Raw genomic sequence first — 16,647 nt, forward strand, 5'->3', positions numbered from 1 at the left:
GCAGCAGAAAAGCCAGGCATTGCTGCATTCCAACCACTGCTCAGCTGTGCTGGGGCAACTAGAGCAGAAGGCACAACCCAAACTGCCCACAGCTCTGCTCTGCAGTCAGGTGAATTGGGAGTGACAATGCTGAAAAGCTCTTTGATATCACGACTGGATTTAATCTGAGATCACCCCGAGTTCCTAATTACCTACTTGTGTAGGGCAGGACAGAGTCCTGCAGAGCCCCCAGCAGAGCCTGCTGCTCCCTGGGGCACCCTCAGCCAGCACCAAGCAGAGCTCACCAAAGCTCTTCCCGAAAAGTGAAAGGCTCTTTGGGGGCTTCATATAAGAATGTGAATAGATTTTTCTCAAAGCAGTCAGCCCTAACTTCTCCCTTCCTTTACCTCCTTGAACAGATCCCTATTCTCAGAGGGACACAATGTCCAACAGCAGCTCCATCACTCACTTCCTCCTCCTGGCCTTTGCAGACACACGGGAGCTGCAGCTCTTGCGCTTCTGGCTCTTCCTGGCCATCTACCTGGCTGCCCTCCTGGGCAACGGCCTCATCATTACCGCCGTAGCCTGCGACTACCGCCTCCACACTCCCATGTACTTCTTCCTCCTCAACCTCTCCCTCCTCGACCTGGGATCCGTCTCCACCACTCTCCCCAAATCCATGGACAATTCCCTCCGGGACACCAGGGACATCTCCTACATGGGATGTGCTGTCCAGATCTTTCTGGTTGTCTTTTTAATTTCAGCAGAGTATTGGCTTCTCACCATCATGGCCTATGACAGCTACGTTGCCATCTGCAAACCCCTGCACTACGGGACCCTCCTGGGCAGCAGAGCTTGTGTCCACATGGCAGCAGCTGCCTGGGGCACTGGGTTCCTCTATGCTCTCCTGCACACTGCCAATACATTTTCACTGCCCCTCTGCCAAGGCAATGCTGTGGACCAGTTCTTCTGTGAAATCCCCCACATCCTCAAGCTCTCCTGTTCACAATACTACCTCTGGGAGGTTGGGCTTATTGTGGTTGGTGTCTTTGCGGACTTCGGGTGTTTTGTTTTCATTGTGCTGTCCTATGTGCAGATCTTCAGGGCCGTGCTGAGGATCCCCTCCGAGCAGGGACGGCACAAGGCCTTTTCCACGTGCCTCCCTCACCTGGCCGTGGTTTCCCTTTTTCTCAGCACTGCCATGTTTGCCTACCTAAAGCCCCCCTCCATCTCCTCCCCATCCCTGGACCTGGTGGTGGCAGTGCTGTACTCGGTGGTGCCTCCAGCAGTGAACCCCCTCATCTACAGCATGAGGAACCAGGAAATCAAGGATGCCTTGTGGAAAGTGATCCAATGGGTGCTGTTTCACTGAGAATAACCCTCCTCCCCTCCTCTGCATGTTTCCCAGAGTTTATCTTATGCCACAATTCTGCTTTTTTCTCTCGTGATAATTCTACTTAGAGATAATTTGCTGGGTTTATATTCCTGCTGTGGGGGTTTGATCCTGTTGTGTCTGACCCTTGCACAACACTGTGTTACATGTGTCCCATCACATTTTAGCTCTTCAATAAAAGGGAGCCTTCTGGCTGCAGTGCCTGAAGGCTGGGCTCTTCTTCCAAAGTTCCTTCCAGGAAAACGTCCAAGGAATTGGTCTTCTGAAGTTTCCCGTCTCCTTGTGTTCTGAGTGGTTTTGGGGTTAAGCGCATGGTAACCTTGGGTTCCACTGGACCAAGTGTTCTGGTTTTAAAGGCTCTCTTCTTGGTGTCTAATGGCCGTGGAGATGGTCTATCAGCTCCCCATTCTTTCTCCAGGTTGCTTCTTGTATGATAGGATGCATGGCATGTACCAGACTCTCTAGAAAATACTTTGGAGAAGTCAGGAGAGCAGAGGATGGGGACTCCCCACATGCCCTGGGGTTGGAATGAATGGAGACTCAGAAGGTGAAACACCCTCAAAGGTGAAGTCCCCCAGAAGTAAAGGCTAAATTGTGATATCTATGAAAAAGGCCTCTGCAATGCCATGGGAGTCAGTGGAAACCCAGAAGGCACAGGGAAGGGAGAGTGGAGAGCTGCAGGAGCTGCCTGAGGACCCCCAGGGCCAGGACTCTGGTGCTGTCCTGGGGAGTGGGGCTGGTGGCAGCAGAGGATGGGGAAAATTCAGTCAGGGTTGGGGCTCACCTACATTATGGATTCAGGAGAGGCAGAGAGTGCCTAGCCTCTGTTTCCTCATGGCCTTGTGTCCAGCACCAGCCGTGGGGCTGATGGGGAGCCTGAACCCCGCTGTCTGCCCCCCAGCAGCTGCTGTGGCCTTCAGAGGGGCTGGGGCTGTGGGGTGAGTGCCCAGAGCTCTGCAGCAGCCTGCGCTGGGCAGTGCCATGGAGCCAGCCCAGGCTGGGCTGCTCTGCTGGGCTGGGGAGAGGGCAGGGGAGGTGGGGAGAGGTGGGGAGGGTCTGGGCTGGGCTGGAAAGAGCCCGGGAGAGAAAACCACCAGTGCAGAGCTAAGGTGTGTGAGTGTGCAGGGTAGGGGCAGCCAGCACTCCCAGTGCAGAGCCAGGTGTCGTGGTGAAGGAAGCAAGGCATCCAAGGTGCAGAAGAGAGGGTCATGGTCTGTGCCATGTTTCCAGGACACCCTGGGAAAACTGCCCCAGGAAATATGTCCCAGACCAGTCCCACCCACTGGCCATACACCCCAGGCCTGAGGAGGATACTTTGCTGCATGGTCACCCCCATCCTCCTCTGGGGCTCAGTGACACCCAACTCCACTGCCATTAGTAATCAAAAGGGAACCAGTTTCCTACTGGCAGCCATTACACACCAAATCCCACAGCTCTTGCCACAGCTGGACTCTCAGCCAAGCCTCTTCTCAGACATCTCCAGCTCAGTCAGGTGCTTGTCTCGACAAATTCTGAAAATCTCCATTGACTGAGATCTCCCCTGCTGGCCTGGGTCCTTGCTCTGGTGTTTGGCTCTGAGGGACTTCTTATAAACCCAGCTCTCTCAGCCTCTCCTTGTCCATTATCTGCTCCAGGCCCCAACCATCCTTCTGACCTCTGCAGGACTTGCTTCAGTCTGTCAGGATCTTCCTTGTGCTGCTGAGCCCCAGGCTGCACACAGCAGTCCTGCTGTGGTGGTCCTGTAGTGGGTTCGCCTTGGCCAGCAGCCAGACACCCACCCAGCTGCTCACTCGCACCGTCAGCTCAAAAGGACAAAGGAAGAAAATAAGGTGGACTAGCTCATGCGTCAAGATAAAGACAGGGAGATCACCTACTCATTACTGTTATGGGCAAAGAAGAGTTGACTTGGGGAAGATCAAGTGAATTTATTGCCAATTAGAAAAGATTCGGATAGAGAGAAATCATAGCAAAAATATTCAGGACCATTTCCCCACCCCACTCCTTCTTCCCAGGCTCAAATTACTCCATTGCTCCCAATTCTTCTACCCACCCCAACCCCAAGAGGAGCTGCGGGTATGGTGAATGGGGCTTACGGTCAGCACAGACCATCTCTGCCACTCCTTCCTCCTCACACTGCTCCCCTGCTCCAGCGTGGGCCCTCCCCACAGGATCCCACTGTGTTTGCCATCAAGGCTGTGTGTTGTTCATTTCTTTCTGTCTTACTTTTCTCCTTCACACTCACAGAACGACAGAGATGTTGAGATTGGAAGGGACCTCTGGAGTTCATCAAGTGCAACTCCCCAGCTGAGACACGGTCAGCTAGAGCAGGTTGCTCAGGACCTTGTTTAGGTGGGTCTGGAATACCTCCATGGATGGAGGCTCCTCAGCCTCTCTGGGCAAGCTGTTCCAGTGTTTGACCACCCTGACAGTGAAAAAGTGTTTTGTTGGGTTCAGAGGGAATGTCATGTGTTTTTATCTGTGTCCATCACCCTTTGTCTTGTCAGTGGGAACTACTGAGAAGACTTTGGCTCCCTTGTCTTCATTCCTTCCCTTCAGGTATTTATGCACATTCATAATATCCCCCAAGCAATGTTTTCTCCTGGGAAATTAGTGAAAAAAGTATACTTTTCCTAATTTTTCTCTGGAGTACTCCATACAGGAAAGACATGGACCTGTTGGAGCTGGTCTAGGGAAGGCCACAAAAGTGATCAGAGGGATGGAACCCCTCTGCTGTGAGTAAAGGCTGAGAGATTTGGGGTTGCTCAGCCTGGGCAAGAGAGGCTCTGGGAAGGCCTTCTTGGTGCCTTTCAGTAATTAAAGGGGCCTTAGAAGCAAGATGGGGACAAACTTTTTAGCAGGGCCTGTAGTGATAGGACAAGGTAATGGTTTCAAACTAAAGGAGGGGAGATTGAGACTAGATATAAGGAAGAACTTTTTTACGATGAGGGCAGTGAAACACCGGCATAGGTTGCCCAGAGAGGTGGTAGATGCCCCATCCCTGAAACCATTCAAGGTCAGGTTGGACAGGGCTCTGAGCAACCTGATCTAATTGAAGATGGCCCTGCTCACTGCAGGAGGCTTGGACTAGATAACCTTTAACAGTCCCGTCCAACTCAAATCTTTCTATGATTCTTTCTATGATTCTATGATAACTAAGTACGGTGCTGGGATATCTTAGGTGACTGAGGAGCATTAGCTTTGAAAGCAGCTGGATGAGTTGCTTGGGGATTCACAGCTTTGGCAAATCCCTGCAAAACCACAGCTTTGTGCTAGAAGCAAAAGGCAGGGAGGACAAAAAGACATTTGTAAAGCCTAGGTACACAGTGAGGTGGGGAATCTGGGGGGTGGCCAAAGTCTGCAGGAGAACTGCTGCAGGCATGGGACAGCATGGGAGAGCCCGTGGTGGAGATGACTGAGGGCCTTGGTGGGGCTGGGACTTCCCCAACACAACCAAGATCTCTCTCCTCTCAGCTATCAATATTGTCACTGCCACCAAGAGCCATGAGGGGACACCATTTCCTTACAGCCCCATGGCCTTCTTCCGTCCTCATCCCCCCACAGAGTCCAGGCGTTCCTAGGGTTGTCCTGCACTCGTCATCACCCACCCCCACATCACACTGCTCCATCAAGAGCCCTGAGCAACGCATGAGGAAAAGGATCTCCCTTCCCAGGTGCCAGGGATCAGAGCTTGCCCGTCCTTCTGGATGAAACCCATCAAGGGCTGACGTGGCAGCAGAGCCACCTGCCCATTGCCTTTGTCACCTGGAAGCAGTGCTGACCTCTTGCCAGTTTAAGGCAGCCCCCAGGGAGGGGTACCTCCACCCGTGCTTCCCTTCATGGCTTCAGCTGTGATGGCCCTCAGGGGGCCCACTGACACCCTCAGAGTCCTGGAGATTTTAATCAGATTTTGAAGGCTTCTTCAGCGGCTTGTTCAATCTCCTTTCGGTAGCTGCAGTTCAGGAACTTAGCAGCAGAGGGCTCATGGAAATGCAGATACCCTAACATGCCATGGCGCTCTGCAGCTTTCTTTAATGCCTCCCTTCTTGTGTGGTTCATTAGGGAGAGTTCAGGAGTAGAGTCTAAATGAGAAGATGTCAAAAAGAAATAACATTTTAAAAAGATTTGTGCATTTTCATTATTTTTCTGCTTACAGAATAAACAATATAGACAATCTCCAAGTCATATAGATCCAGAAGGTCTCATGATGAAGTATGAACATGTGGGAAAAGCCAGACCCTTTCTGTCAGACACTCTAGAGACACTCTTCATCCCACCCACCCCACCCCAACCTGCCATTTCTCTCACCGGTCACCTGAAACTCACATCACTCATGTTAAAATCAAAGCTTTTCCCACTCAGGCTGGAGCTGAATGTCTCAGCATCAGTTTTCCTCTGCTTTCCTTGGAGAAGTGGCTGCACAGAGACACAGCATTTCTCTTAGTTAACAAGAACAAAAACAAAAAAAGGAAGAGTGGTTCAGTGAAGAATAAAAACCATTCGTCAGGTGTCCATGAAGTCCAAGTTGCCTCCACTAAATCCCATTTGTTCTTTGGAGGGGAAAATGTGCAGTGAGATTAGTAGGAAAGGACAGAGAGAAAGGCAATGAAGGAGTTGGCTACAGAGACAGTCAGGAGACAGGAGCAGCAAGCTTTCAACTGCCTGAAGCTCCAAGCAGCACCTGGGTACTTGGGAGGGGTCTGAGGGAATGGAGAGTAATGGGAGGAGGAAAACCAGATGGACACTCAAAAAGGCATCTGTGCAGACAGTCTACTGGAGAAGATGACTTGAGAAAGGGTCAGTTGAATCAGGACATGTGGGAATAGCTAGAAGATTAGTGAGATTCAGTACACTCCATACTGGACAGAGCAGTGGTCAAGCAAGTGCCAGGGAGATCAAGGTTTCTTGTCCTGAGAGCAGTACACATCCTGGAGAGTTTCATGATGGCAGCACAGGAAAACATTCTCTCTCTATGAAAAGTATTCAAACATTTCAGCTGATGAAAATGTTCCCGTACTACATAAATGTTGAGAAAGTTGCCTCATCTTTGCAGGCCAAACTCAGTTCCTGACCAGAAGCCTCCAGTGCCACTTCAGGAGGTCCTGGTGTGCCTGATACACTCACCTGGGACTGGGAGTGACCACAAGGGGCCATGGGAAACCTGGACCCTCCAATGGAAACTGCAGATGAAGGGTGACACAAGGCATCTGTGCTCCTGTAACTCAACCCACCCTGGTTTCCAAAATTGTTCTTAAAAAAAAAAAAAAAAAAAAAGCCACTCCTATTTCTAAATTCCTCCTTCTGAAGTGAGTCTCTGCACCCTCCTCCTCTCTGCTTCCATTACCTGTTGAGTTTCCTCATGAGTTCCCTCTTCACCCAAGCTGGTCTTGTCAGCTGTGTACTCACTGCTGCTCTTTGTGGGTGATTCTCTCGTTAAAGACAAGCTGTACAGAGTTGTGCTGCCCTTTACTGCTTCCCACGGGATCCCCACTAAAAGCCCCCTGAACAGGCCAAAGTCTTCCCCTCTGAGGTCTGACTCCTGCCCTCTGCTCCTCTCCCTCCTCAGGCTGCTCAAGAGCTGCACCCCCTTTTTCATGGTCACTACAGTCAAGGATGACCCTGGTTTTCAGGTCCCTGACAACTCTTCATGGTTTGCAAGGACCTGATCCAGGTGAGCATCATCTCTGTTGGTCCAGCTGGTGGCTTTGCAAAGAAATTGCTCCAACACCCTCCAGAAACCTATTGGTCTGTTTTCACAGTGCTGTGTTCTCCTCCAATGAATGTCAGGGTCATTAAGGTCCCCAGAAAGAGCCCCATGTCACTGACCTGGAGACCTCCTGGAGTTGCTTAAGTAAGTGCCTGTCCACCTCCTCCCCTTGATCACCAGTTCTTTATCTCCCATCACGATGTTGCCCTAACTGACCTCTCCTCCAATCCTCACCCACAAGGGCTCACCCAACCTGTTGACTTTCCCAGCAAGGAGCTCCATACATCCAAGCAACTCCTTCACACAGAAAGTATTCCTCTTCTGATGCTCCCAGCCTGTGCCTCGTGAAGAACCTTTATCCATCCATTGCAGCACACCAGCTGTGGGAGGTGTCCCACTGTGCCTCAGAAGTCACAGCTTGTGACAGACCTCGGGGCTCCAGCTCCTCCTGCCTGTTCCCAGTCAGAGGAGAGTGTTGCACATCTGGGCTGCAGCCGCGGAGTTGTGGCTCCAGGCCAACCTCAGCCTTGTCATGGTGAACAGGGACACCAAGCACCCAAGAGCCCATGTACACAAAAGCTTTGCTGTATGGCAGAGACATGCTGGAGCGGATGGCAGACAGCATTGTAAGAAAGACTTGAGGTGCCCTAAAAGAGAGCAATGCCTGCTGTCCCCAAGGTCCGAGAGAAACAGGGCTGGGCTGGGCAGCCCTGGCAGGAGAGGGCATTGCTGTCTGCGGTGTCTCTGCAGCCCTGCAGGGCCTTTGGTGGAGAGAGGCACTGATCTCCTGGAAGGACAAGGTGCTGCTGAAAGCGTCCTTGGGTGTGGACTTCCTGTGGTCTATGCCTACTCGAAATTCACTGGGCTCTTTGAAGACTGTATCGTCAAGAGGGTGAGTAAAGGATGGGGCAGAGGAGAACTAGAAGAAGCTGAGAACATAGGCCCACAAGTGGAGAGCGCAGTGCAATGTGCTGCTTATTCATGCGGTGCCTTGCATCTGCTGGACAGAGATGGGACAGGGCTGGCCTCACTGCAGGGGTGGCAATCAGTCACTTGCACACAAGCACCGAAGGAATCTGAGATGGCACCTGGGGTGTCTGTCACGCACCCGCTCGGAGGGGACACGGCTTTCCTGCAGGTCCTGTGCTGTCCCTGCCAGCCACAGGCAGTTTTGGTGGAGAGCCTTGGCGTCTCACAGAGCCCTACAGGCCTGTGTTTGGCCATTCAATGAGCAGCTGCCCTGAATTAGGTTAGGCTCCGTGGGGCTGTGTAAGACAACTCTTGTTACAGGCAACGGACAGCTAGTCAATACAGCTAAAGGAGGGGAGAAAGAGAAAGACTTCCCTCTCCCTCTGGCACAGAACAACATTTGGTCAGCTGGACACCTCTCTAGGCGGCCCTGAACAGCGTGAGTAGGGACAGGGGGTGATGTCCTAAATGTGGGCATCTGGCGTCATTTCAGCTGGCATCCTCACCAGGCTGCAGGATGATGCCCCCAGATGTTTCCTAATCTCTCAGTACTGCTCCATTATCGTGGACAACATCTGGCACCTCAGACGTCACCAGGTGTTTGTGTGTGAACTCCTGGTCTCCATCTCCATCAGTGACAATGGGAATACAGACCCTATTTGTAGCAGACACCATGACTGAAGCAAGAGGAATCTCATGTCCTGTGGGTTTGTGGCAGGCATGGGAGGGAGCTGAGGTCCCTTCCACCGCAGGACTACAACTCCAGGAGGAGATGCCTCCACTGACTCAGCTGATTGCCTTCTCTCAGCATGGGTAAAGGAGATGCCTCCCACCAGTGTCCAGGTGTCCTGTCTCACGATGGGCCAAGGAAGGGGGATTCTCAGACCTAACTGTGTCTCGGAGAGGAGAAAGGGCACTGCTGCAAAGAAACGTCTCTGCGGAGGTGAGACAGGCAACATTGGTGATTCCTTCAGTCTCTTCCCAAGGAGGTTCCTGGAGAGCCCCAGGGACACCTGGAGGGAGCACAGAGTGGGGTGGGGGGCAGAGCAAGTGACGTCTTGGGCAGGTCCTCTCCTCCGGGGCTGAGAGAGGCTCCTGGGATGGAGGGAGCTCCTGGGAAGCAGGCAGCAGTGCAGAGAGACAGCTCGGCCAGGGAGCAACTCCTCTGCCAAGCGCAGCAGGGCTCTGGGAAAAGGAGTAGGGCAGAGAGAGATTAAAGGCAGCCTGGAGTGGGGGGAGAGAGGCGAGCTGCAAGGGAAGAAACCTTTCCAGCCCTTGTCACGGTAAGTCTCTTGGTGCAGGGCAATGCAGCTGCTGTTCCTGGAAGGATCTCCTAAAGCTATCATAGCCTACAGCCTACGGGCTCTGTCAGGAGGCCTCCCAGCCCAGGGGCTCATGTTAGACAGATATGAAGGGGTGAAGGCAGGGTGTGCAGCCAGAGCTGCCCAGGGCATTTCAGAGGGGACTTTTGCAGAGGAAGAGCAAGGCAGGGGATCCCCTGAAGGTAAAGACCTTTCCTGAGACTGTGCTTTCCGTTTCCTGCTGTTTCTGGAAAAAGGGGAAAGACGCTGCTGCATTTGGAGAGGGAGACTGAGAGTCCTGAGCCGCTACACTGAGAGATCAGGAGGTCTGGTGGGAAGCAAGTCAACTGCTTCCATCCCCTCCTCTACCTCCAGAGCAAGACCCCTGCTCTCGTCTCCCACCCAGCACAGCCTCTGCCCTCAAGGCTGTGTGGTCCAGGGCAGGAGGTGCCTCCTCTGCAGCCAGAGCTCTGGCACAGCAGAGGGGCATCTCCCCTGACATGGGGCCGCTTCCCTCTGCAGGGCAAAGGGGCTGAGAGCGACTGCCCTGGGCTTTTGCTAACCGGGAGGTGCTGTGCCCTGCTGGGTGAGGAGAAGGCTTTCCTGAGTGCCCGGCCGCCTCTCCTCTCCTTGCTTCCCTTAGGAGGAGAGTCACAGCGTTCTTCTTTGTTCCTCCACCTGCTTGTGCTGCTCTTCTTCCTGCTCTTGGGCTCCCTGGCAGTAACAGTGGTGGTGTGGGGCAAGGGGTGGGGGTGCTGAGTGCCTGCTCTGGCCCTGACCTGGAGGGCGCTGCCCTGGAGGTGTTTCCATGGGACCAAGGTGCCCAAGCCCTCTCTTCATTTTCCAGGCTTGAGACACTGCAGTGAGTGCTTGGGCAATGAGACACTGCTTCCCTTAGCAGACATCACCTTCAGACACCTGATCAGGCTGGACAGGGCGTCCTGCGGGGCTGTGAGCATCACTCCAGAAGGGCACAGCTCTCCTGTAGGACATTGGTGATGTCTGAGAGTGCCTGATCTGCCCACGCCACTCAGCATCCTTGTCCTGTCCTCTCCATCATACTCTGCAGAGCTGTGCTGGAAAGGAGAGGTGTTTTGAAATCTGCACCTTCAACAGGACCCCTCTGCTCCCAGGGCAGTCCAGTGGCTTTTTCAGAGCAACTTCTGTGTGCAGCCCTCCTCCAGCTGGGAGCAGTGCAAGCACAGAGCAGCTGGGCACCAGGCTGATGGACAGAGCAGCCCTCCTGGATGGGAGCACTGACGCAGGTTTACACTGAGAGCAAGGGGGCAACGGGGGAATTTTACCCTTTCCAGAGTATTTCCCAAGTGGGATGGGGGTGTCTGAATACTAAAACACAGTGTAATGAGACACATTTGCTGCACCTCATCTCCCACCTTCCTCTGTGGAAGAAAGCGTCCTTCGGAGCTTGCACCCTGCGCTCTAGTGCAGCACAGGGAACTCCTCCCCAGGAACCCTCCCTCCAAACACCCTGGGCTGTTGCTGCCTTCATGGGTCATTGCTGTAAAGCAGGGCTGACCCTCAAGGAGCCCCTGGGGAGAGGGCACAGCTCAGCACAGCACACTCAGCCAGCACAAACCAGAGCTGAAGCCTCGGAGCTGCATAACGGTACCCCCGGAAAGAAAAGCTCCCTTAAGTATTTCACAATGAAGGAATCAAATCTTGCTCTAAGAAGTTTCTCTGAATTTTTCTGGTTTATCTCCTTTGGCAGTTTCCATGCCCAGAAGCAGCAGATGTCCAATGGCAGCTCCATGAACGAGTTCCTTCTCCTAGCATTCACAGACACATGGGAGCTGGAGCTCTTGCACTTCTGGCTCTTCCTGGGCATCTACCTGGCTGCCCTCTTGGGAAACGGCCTCATCATCACCGCCGTAGCCTGCGACCACTGCCTCCACACCCCCATGTACTTCTTCCTCCTCATCCTCTCTGTTCTTGACCTGGGCTGCATCTCAACCACTGTCCCCAAAGCCATGGCCAATTCCCTCTGGGACACCAGGGCCATCTCCTATGCAGGATGTGCTGCCCAGGTCTTCTTTGTATTCTTCTTGTTTGGTGCAGAGTATTCTCGTCTCACCATCATGGCCTATGACCGTTTTGCTGCCATCTGCAAACCCCTGCACTACGGGACCCTCCTGGGCAGCAGAGCTTGTGTCCACATGGCAGCAGCTGCCTGGGGCACTGGGTTTCTCAATTCTCTCCTACACACGGCCAATACATTTTCACTCCCCCTCTGCCAAGGCAATGCTGTGGACCAGTTCTTCTGTGAAATCCCCCACATCCTCAAGCTTTCTTGCTCTGATGCCTACCTCAGGGAAATTTGGGCTTCTTGTGGTTAGTGTCTTTGTGGGCTTTTTCGCTTGTTTTGTTTTAATTGTGCTGTCCTATGTGCAGATCTTTAGGACCATGCTAAGCATCCCCTCTGAGCAGGGACGCCACAAAGCCTTTTCCACGTGCCTCCCTCACCTGGCCGTGGTCTCCCTGTTTGTCAGCACTGGCATGCTTGCCTACCTGAAGTCCTCCTCCATCTCCTCCCCATCCCTGGATCTGGTGGTGTCAGTTCTGTACTCAGTGGTGCCTCCAGCAGTGAACCCCCTCATCTACAGCATGAGGAACACAGACATCAAAGAGGCACTGAGGAAACTGTTTGAACACAGACTACTGCAGCATCAGTAAGGTGCCCATCATCCTCTGGAAAAGCTCACATGCTCTTTTGATCATATGTGTCTTGGTTTTCTCTTTGTTTATTTTACGTCATATATTACTTCCACTTAAATAGTATTGTTATTATTCCCCTGCCAGTGTTTTCTGACGCAAAACTCCTCACACAGATATGGAGCCAGGCTCCCTGTCTAGGGAAACACAATGAAGAATCCAGCAGAAAATTCTTTGACTCTGCTCCCATCTCATACAACTCCACTGGAGCTGGGAGTGCAGCCCCAGCATACAGGAGGGGTCAAGGAGCCACAGGCCCAGCTGCCGCATGGAGAAGCAGGCACTCGTGGACCTCGGGGCTGTCCCTCACTGCCTCAGTGGGCAGATCCTTTCTGCCACCTTCATGTTGGGGCTGCTGCTTCCCTGGAGCCATGGCTGTGGACACCAGCAGGACCTGGTCTCTTCAGAGCAGTACTGCCAGCTCAGGGGCCTGTGGAGAGCACGGGGTGAACCAAGACAAGTGGGCCAGGGGAAAGGAGTGGCCAGGTAAAAGAGCAAGGGAGCATTTCTGTGCCTGCAGGGAGGAATCCATCAGAAAGAGAAACAGCTGAGCTGTGTGACCAGTACGTGGAGAACTGTCTCCCATGGGTGGGACCCCGCGCTGGAGCAGGGGAAGAGTGTGAGGAGTCCTCCCCCTGAGGACGAAGGAGCAGCAGAGACAATGTGTGATGAACTGACCACAACCCCCATTCCCTGTCCCCCTGTGCTGCTCGCAGGGGAGGAGGTAGAGAAAATTGGGAGGGAAACTGAGCCCAGGAAGAAGGAAGGGGTGGGGGGAAGGTGTTTCAAGATTGTTCTTATGTCTCATTACTCTGACTTTTGATTGGCAATAAATGAAATTAATTTCCTCAAGTTGAGTCTGTTTTGCCCATGACAGGAATTGATGCTGATCTCCCTGTCCTTATCTCGGCCCACGAGGCTTTTGTCATATTTTTCTCCCCCTGTCCCCTGGGGGAGTGATAGAGTGGCTTGGTGGGCACCTGGCATCCAACCAGCATCAACGCACCACAGAAGTAGAACATTTCCTTCCCTTTAAATTGTTTCCTTAATTTCTTCGTTGCTTCTTTTTATTTTTTGACATTTTCTGAATTGTTCTGTCGTAATCAGGCCTATAACATTAAAAACAGTATGGTTGTGTCTCACATGGAGTTCAGTGCCCTAAAACACTCCCTGCCCAGGTCTGTCCTTGCCACTGCTTGCCCTTTCACACAGCCGGTCACACTCTGAGGGGCTGAGCTCTCTCAACCGTTCCAGAGAAGAAGGGTGACCGTCTTCAGGGAAACGCTCTGTTTCTGCATGGCCAACATCTTTGTGTTACCAGCACTTCTGGAAGGAGTCCCTAAATCAGCAAGACACACTCTCTTCACATTCCCTCCGCGGTGCATGAGTTGTCATTCTATTTTAGGTGCAGAAAGGGACAAGATTGTCCTGACCCAGCACCAAACTCCTCAACGCAGCTGTCTACCTCTAATCGAGTTGTCTAGGCTTCCCTTTGCAGTAAATGGAGAGACAGAAGATGTCTCAACCGAGATGCCTGGAGGTTTCCAGGTGACCAACTAATGCTCCAGAAGGGAGCCCTGGGTCACATTTCCAAGCACCTTATGGGTACATCCGTAACCCCAGGGCAGCTCAGACAGCAACAGCCTCTGCATGTGGGCAAATGAATCCAGACCTGAATGTAGGTCTTAGTCTTGAGTTGAAACCTACTTAAAACTGATTCTAGGCAACAACTCAAAACAATCTTCATTTGCAGAATCTCAGGTATTTTGGCTGAGTGCTAATACTGTTTTCCTCTTTTTATTTTTGTATTTGGGAGGAACACACGAGCACAGTACATTACTTCCCCTCTGCCAACATATTTATATGCAGCTGTTCATCAAAATACATTTCCTACCAGTGCTCTCAGTGGAGAAATTTTCTTCTGAAAAACTACTCTATCTATAGTGACCTATTTCCCAGCTCTTCTTCAGCCTCTCTGCCCTTTCTCCTTCCTCTACCTAGTTTGTCTTTACAGAGAACTCCAGCTAAAGATTGATTGAGTAATTCAATGGGGGAGATATTTCTGGGCATCGTCCAGTTCCCCTCCCTGCCCCCGACTCAATGGAGGGCTCCCCCCAGTTATGTGTCGTCCACAAACACGTCGAGGGTGAACTCTGTCCCATTGTCCAGGCCACCACTACAGATGTCAGACAGCATTGGCCCCAGCACTTCTCCAGGAGGGACGCCTCTAGAAACTGGCCATCGGTTGGACTTTCTAACAAGGACCCTTATGTTCCCCCCAGCTGCCATGACATTTCAAAGCCAAAGGGCAGCAGCCTTGCAATGACAGCAGCCATTTCCCTCAGCCCCCTTGGGTGCATCCCCTCTGCTCCCAGGCACTTGCCTGTGTCCAGCTGGCACTAGTGCTCCCCAGCTGCAGCTTGCTTTCACATGGCTGAAGCTTTGCTACCCCAGAGGCTGCTGGGGGACTCAAGGACCAGGGAGACTTGGGGGCAGACCTTACCAGGCAAGGGGTGGGGAAATGAGGCAATGAGATCCTCAGCCTCTTCCATGCCTGTGCAAGGCCTTTTTGGACAGCACTGGAGGTCAAAGTAATTGAATCTTGCTGGGATTTATCTGTCCCTCACTGTCAGGAGAGTACCTCAGGCCAAATTAGCCTCAGATCCACATTTGGGACTTCATCTTGGAGGGGTTTCACTTGGGAAGAAGAGCCCAGGAGTGAGGAGCTCAGTCTCATGGTGAAAAAAAATTTCCTTATCTCCAGGCTGAATGCTCATTGTTTTTTCCTCCCAACCATCACTAAGAACACAATCATTAAGAGCCTGGCTCTGTATTCTCCATGACCTCCTCGTAGGGACTGGCAGGCTGGGATGACGTCCCCCTCAGCCTTCCCTTCTCAAGGCTGGACAAGCCCAGCTCCCTCAGCGTCTCCTCACTGGCAAAGTGCTCCAGTCCCTAGCTGTCCTGAGGGGCCTTTGCTAAACCCAATCCAGCTTGCCAATATCGTCCCAGAATTAGGTATCTGAAGTCTGGATGGAATATTCCAGAGAATTCCTTCCCTCCGTCTCCTGGCCATGCTCCTGGTTGTACAGCCCAGGATGCTGGTGGCCTGCCTTGCTGCCAGGGCACACGGCTGCCTCCTGTCCAGCTCGCTGACCACCAAGACCAGTCCCATTCCCAAACACATTGCCCCATGCCCTCCTCCCCTCAGCCCATGGAGAACACCAGCACAGCAGCACGGCCTTGTGGGGGGACAACATCTTCAGCCTGTTCCTGACCTCAGCTTTGGAAGAAGAGCCCGACCTCCAGACACCGGCACTGGGGAAATCCCCTTTTATTACAGAGACGTGACATGGGAGGCCAGCTGCACCATTGGGCCAGGCACATGTGCAAAGACCTTTGGGTCAGACAGACTGGGTTCATGCCTCTGGAGAAGCAAACTGCATGTAGACATTCCTGGAGAAACACAGTGATCACAGATTAAATGCCCAAAGCACAGGAGATTCCCCAGATACATTGGAAATCACTTGTGAAGAGACATGGGCAGCTTATTGCTGCTGAAAGACTGCTGATTGAATGAGCTTCTTCAGTGCGTCTTTGAGCTCCTGGTTCCTCATGCTGTAGATGAGGGGGTTCACTGCTGGAGGCACCACCGAGTACAGCACTGCCACCACCAGGTCCAGGGATGGGGAGGAGATGGAGGGGGGCTTCAGGTAGGCAAACATGCCAGTGCTGACTAACAGGGAGACCACGGCCAGGTGAGGGAGGCACGTGGAAAAGGCTTTGTGGCGTCCCTGCTCAGAGGGGATCCTCAGCACGGCCCTGAAGATCTGCACATAGGACAGCACAATGAAAACAAAACAACCAAATGCTACTAAGAGACTAACCACAAGAAGACCGGCTTCCCTGAGGTAGGAGTGTGAGCAGGAGAGCTTGAGGATGTGGGGGATTTCACAGAAGAACTGGTCCACAGCATTGCCTTGGCAGAGTGGTAGTGAAAATGTATTGGCAGTGTGCAGGAGAGCATTGAGAAACCCAGTGCCCCAGGCAGCTGCTGCCATGTGGACACAAGCTGTGCTGCCCAGGAGGGTCCCGTAGTGTAGGGGTTTGCAGATGGCAACGTAACGGTCGTAGGCCATGACGGTGAGAAGACAATACTCTGCAGTAAACAAGAAAAATACACAGAAGACTTGGGCAGCACATCCTGCGTAGGAGATGACCCTGGTGTCCCAGAAGGAATTAGCCATGGCTTTGGGAACAGTGGTAGAGATGCAGCCCAGGTCAAGAACAGAGAGGTTGAATAGGAAGAAGTACATGGGGGTGTGGAGGTGGTGGTCACAGTCAATGGCAGTGATGATGAGGCCGTTGCCCAGCAGGGCAGCCAGGTAGATGGCCAGGAAGAGCCAGAAGTGCAAGAGCTGCAGCTCCCGTGTGTCTGCAAATGCCAGGAGGAGGAACTGGGTGATGGAGCTGCTGTTGGACATTTGCTGCCTCTGAGCATGGGACACTGTCAGAGAAGGAAAAGAGAGTGTCAAGTCAGGGGAGACTTCTGCCAGCAAAATCAAAGCCAT

At 52.7% G+C, this 16,647-nt stretch overlaps 1 protein-coding gene and 1 pseudogene across 2 annotated transcripts; one reads left to right on the top strand and one right to left on the bottom strand.

The window, feature by feature from the left end:
• Positions 1–421: 421 nt before the first annotated feature.
• Positions 422–12,037, top strand: LOC148051694 (olfactory receptor 14C36-like). Of its 2 annotated transcripts, XM_087735422.1 has the most exons (2): positions 422–1,338; positions 12,019–12,037. In XM_087735422.1, the coding sequence occupies exons 1-2, from the start codon at positions 422–424 to the stop codon at positions 12,035–12,037; spliced, it is 936 nt and encodes a 311-aa protein (XP_087591548.1). The 2 variants fall into 2 exon arrangements, with proteins under 2 accessions (XP_087591548.1, XP_087591549.1); XM_087735423.1 differs by lacking the exon at positions 12,019–12,037 and having other exon boundaries at positions 422–1,351.
• Positions 12,038–15,599: 3,562 nt separating this feature from the next.
• Positions 15,600–16,647, bottom strand: LOC148051695 (olfactory receptor 14A16-like; annotated as a pseudogene).

This window comes from Nipponia nippon, unplaced genomic scaffold (assembly GCF_047370975.1).
Source record: "Nipponia nippon isolate SJK-2023a ecotype South Korea unplaced genomic scaffold, ASM4737097v1 scaffold_56, whole genome shotgun sequence".
Classification (NCBI taxonomy): Eukaryota; Metazoa; Chordata; class Aves; order Pelecaniformes; family Threskiornithidae; genus Nipponia; species Nipponia nippon.

Excerpts from the sequence above, each read along its gene's own strand:
- LOC148051694 (XM_087735422.1), top strand. The coding sequence starts at position 422 with ATGTCCAACAGCAGCTCCATCACTCACTTCCTCCTCCTGGCCTTTGCA.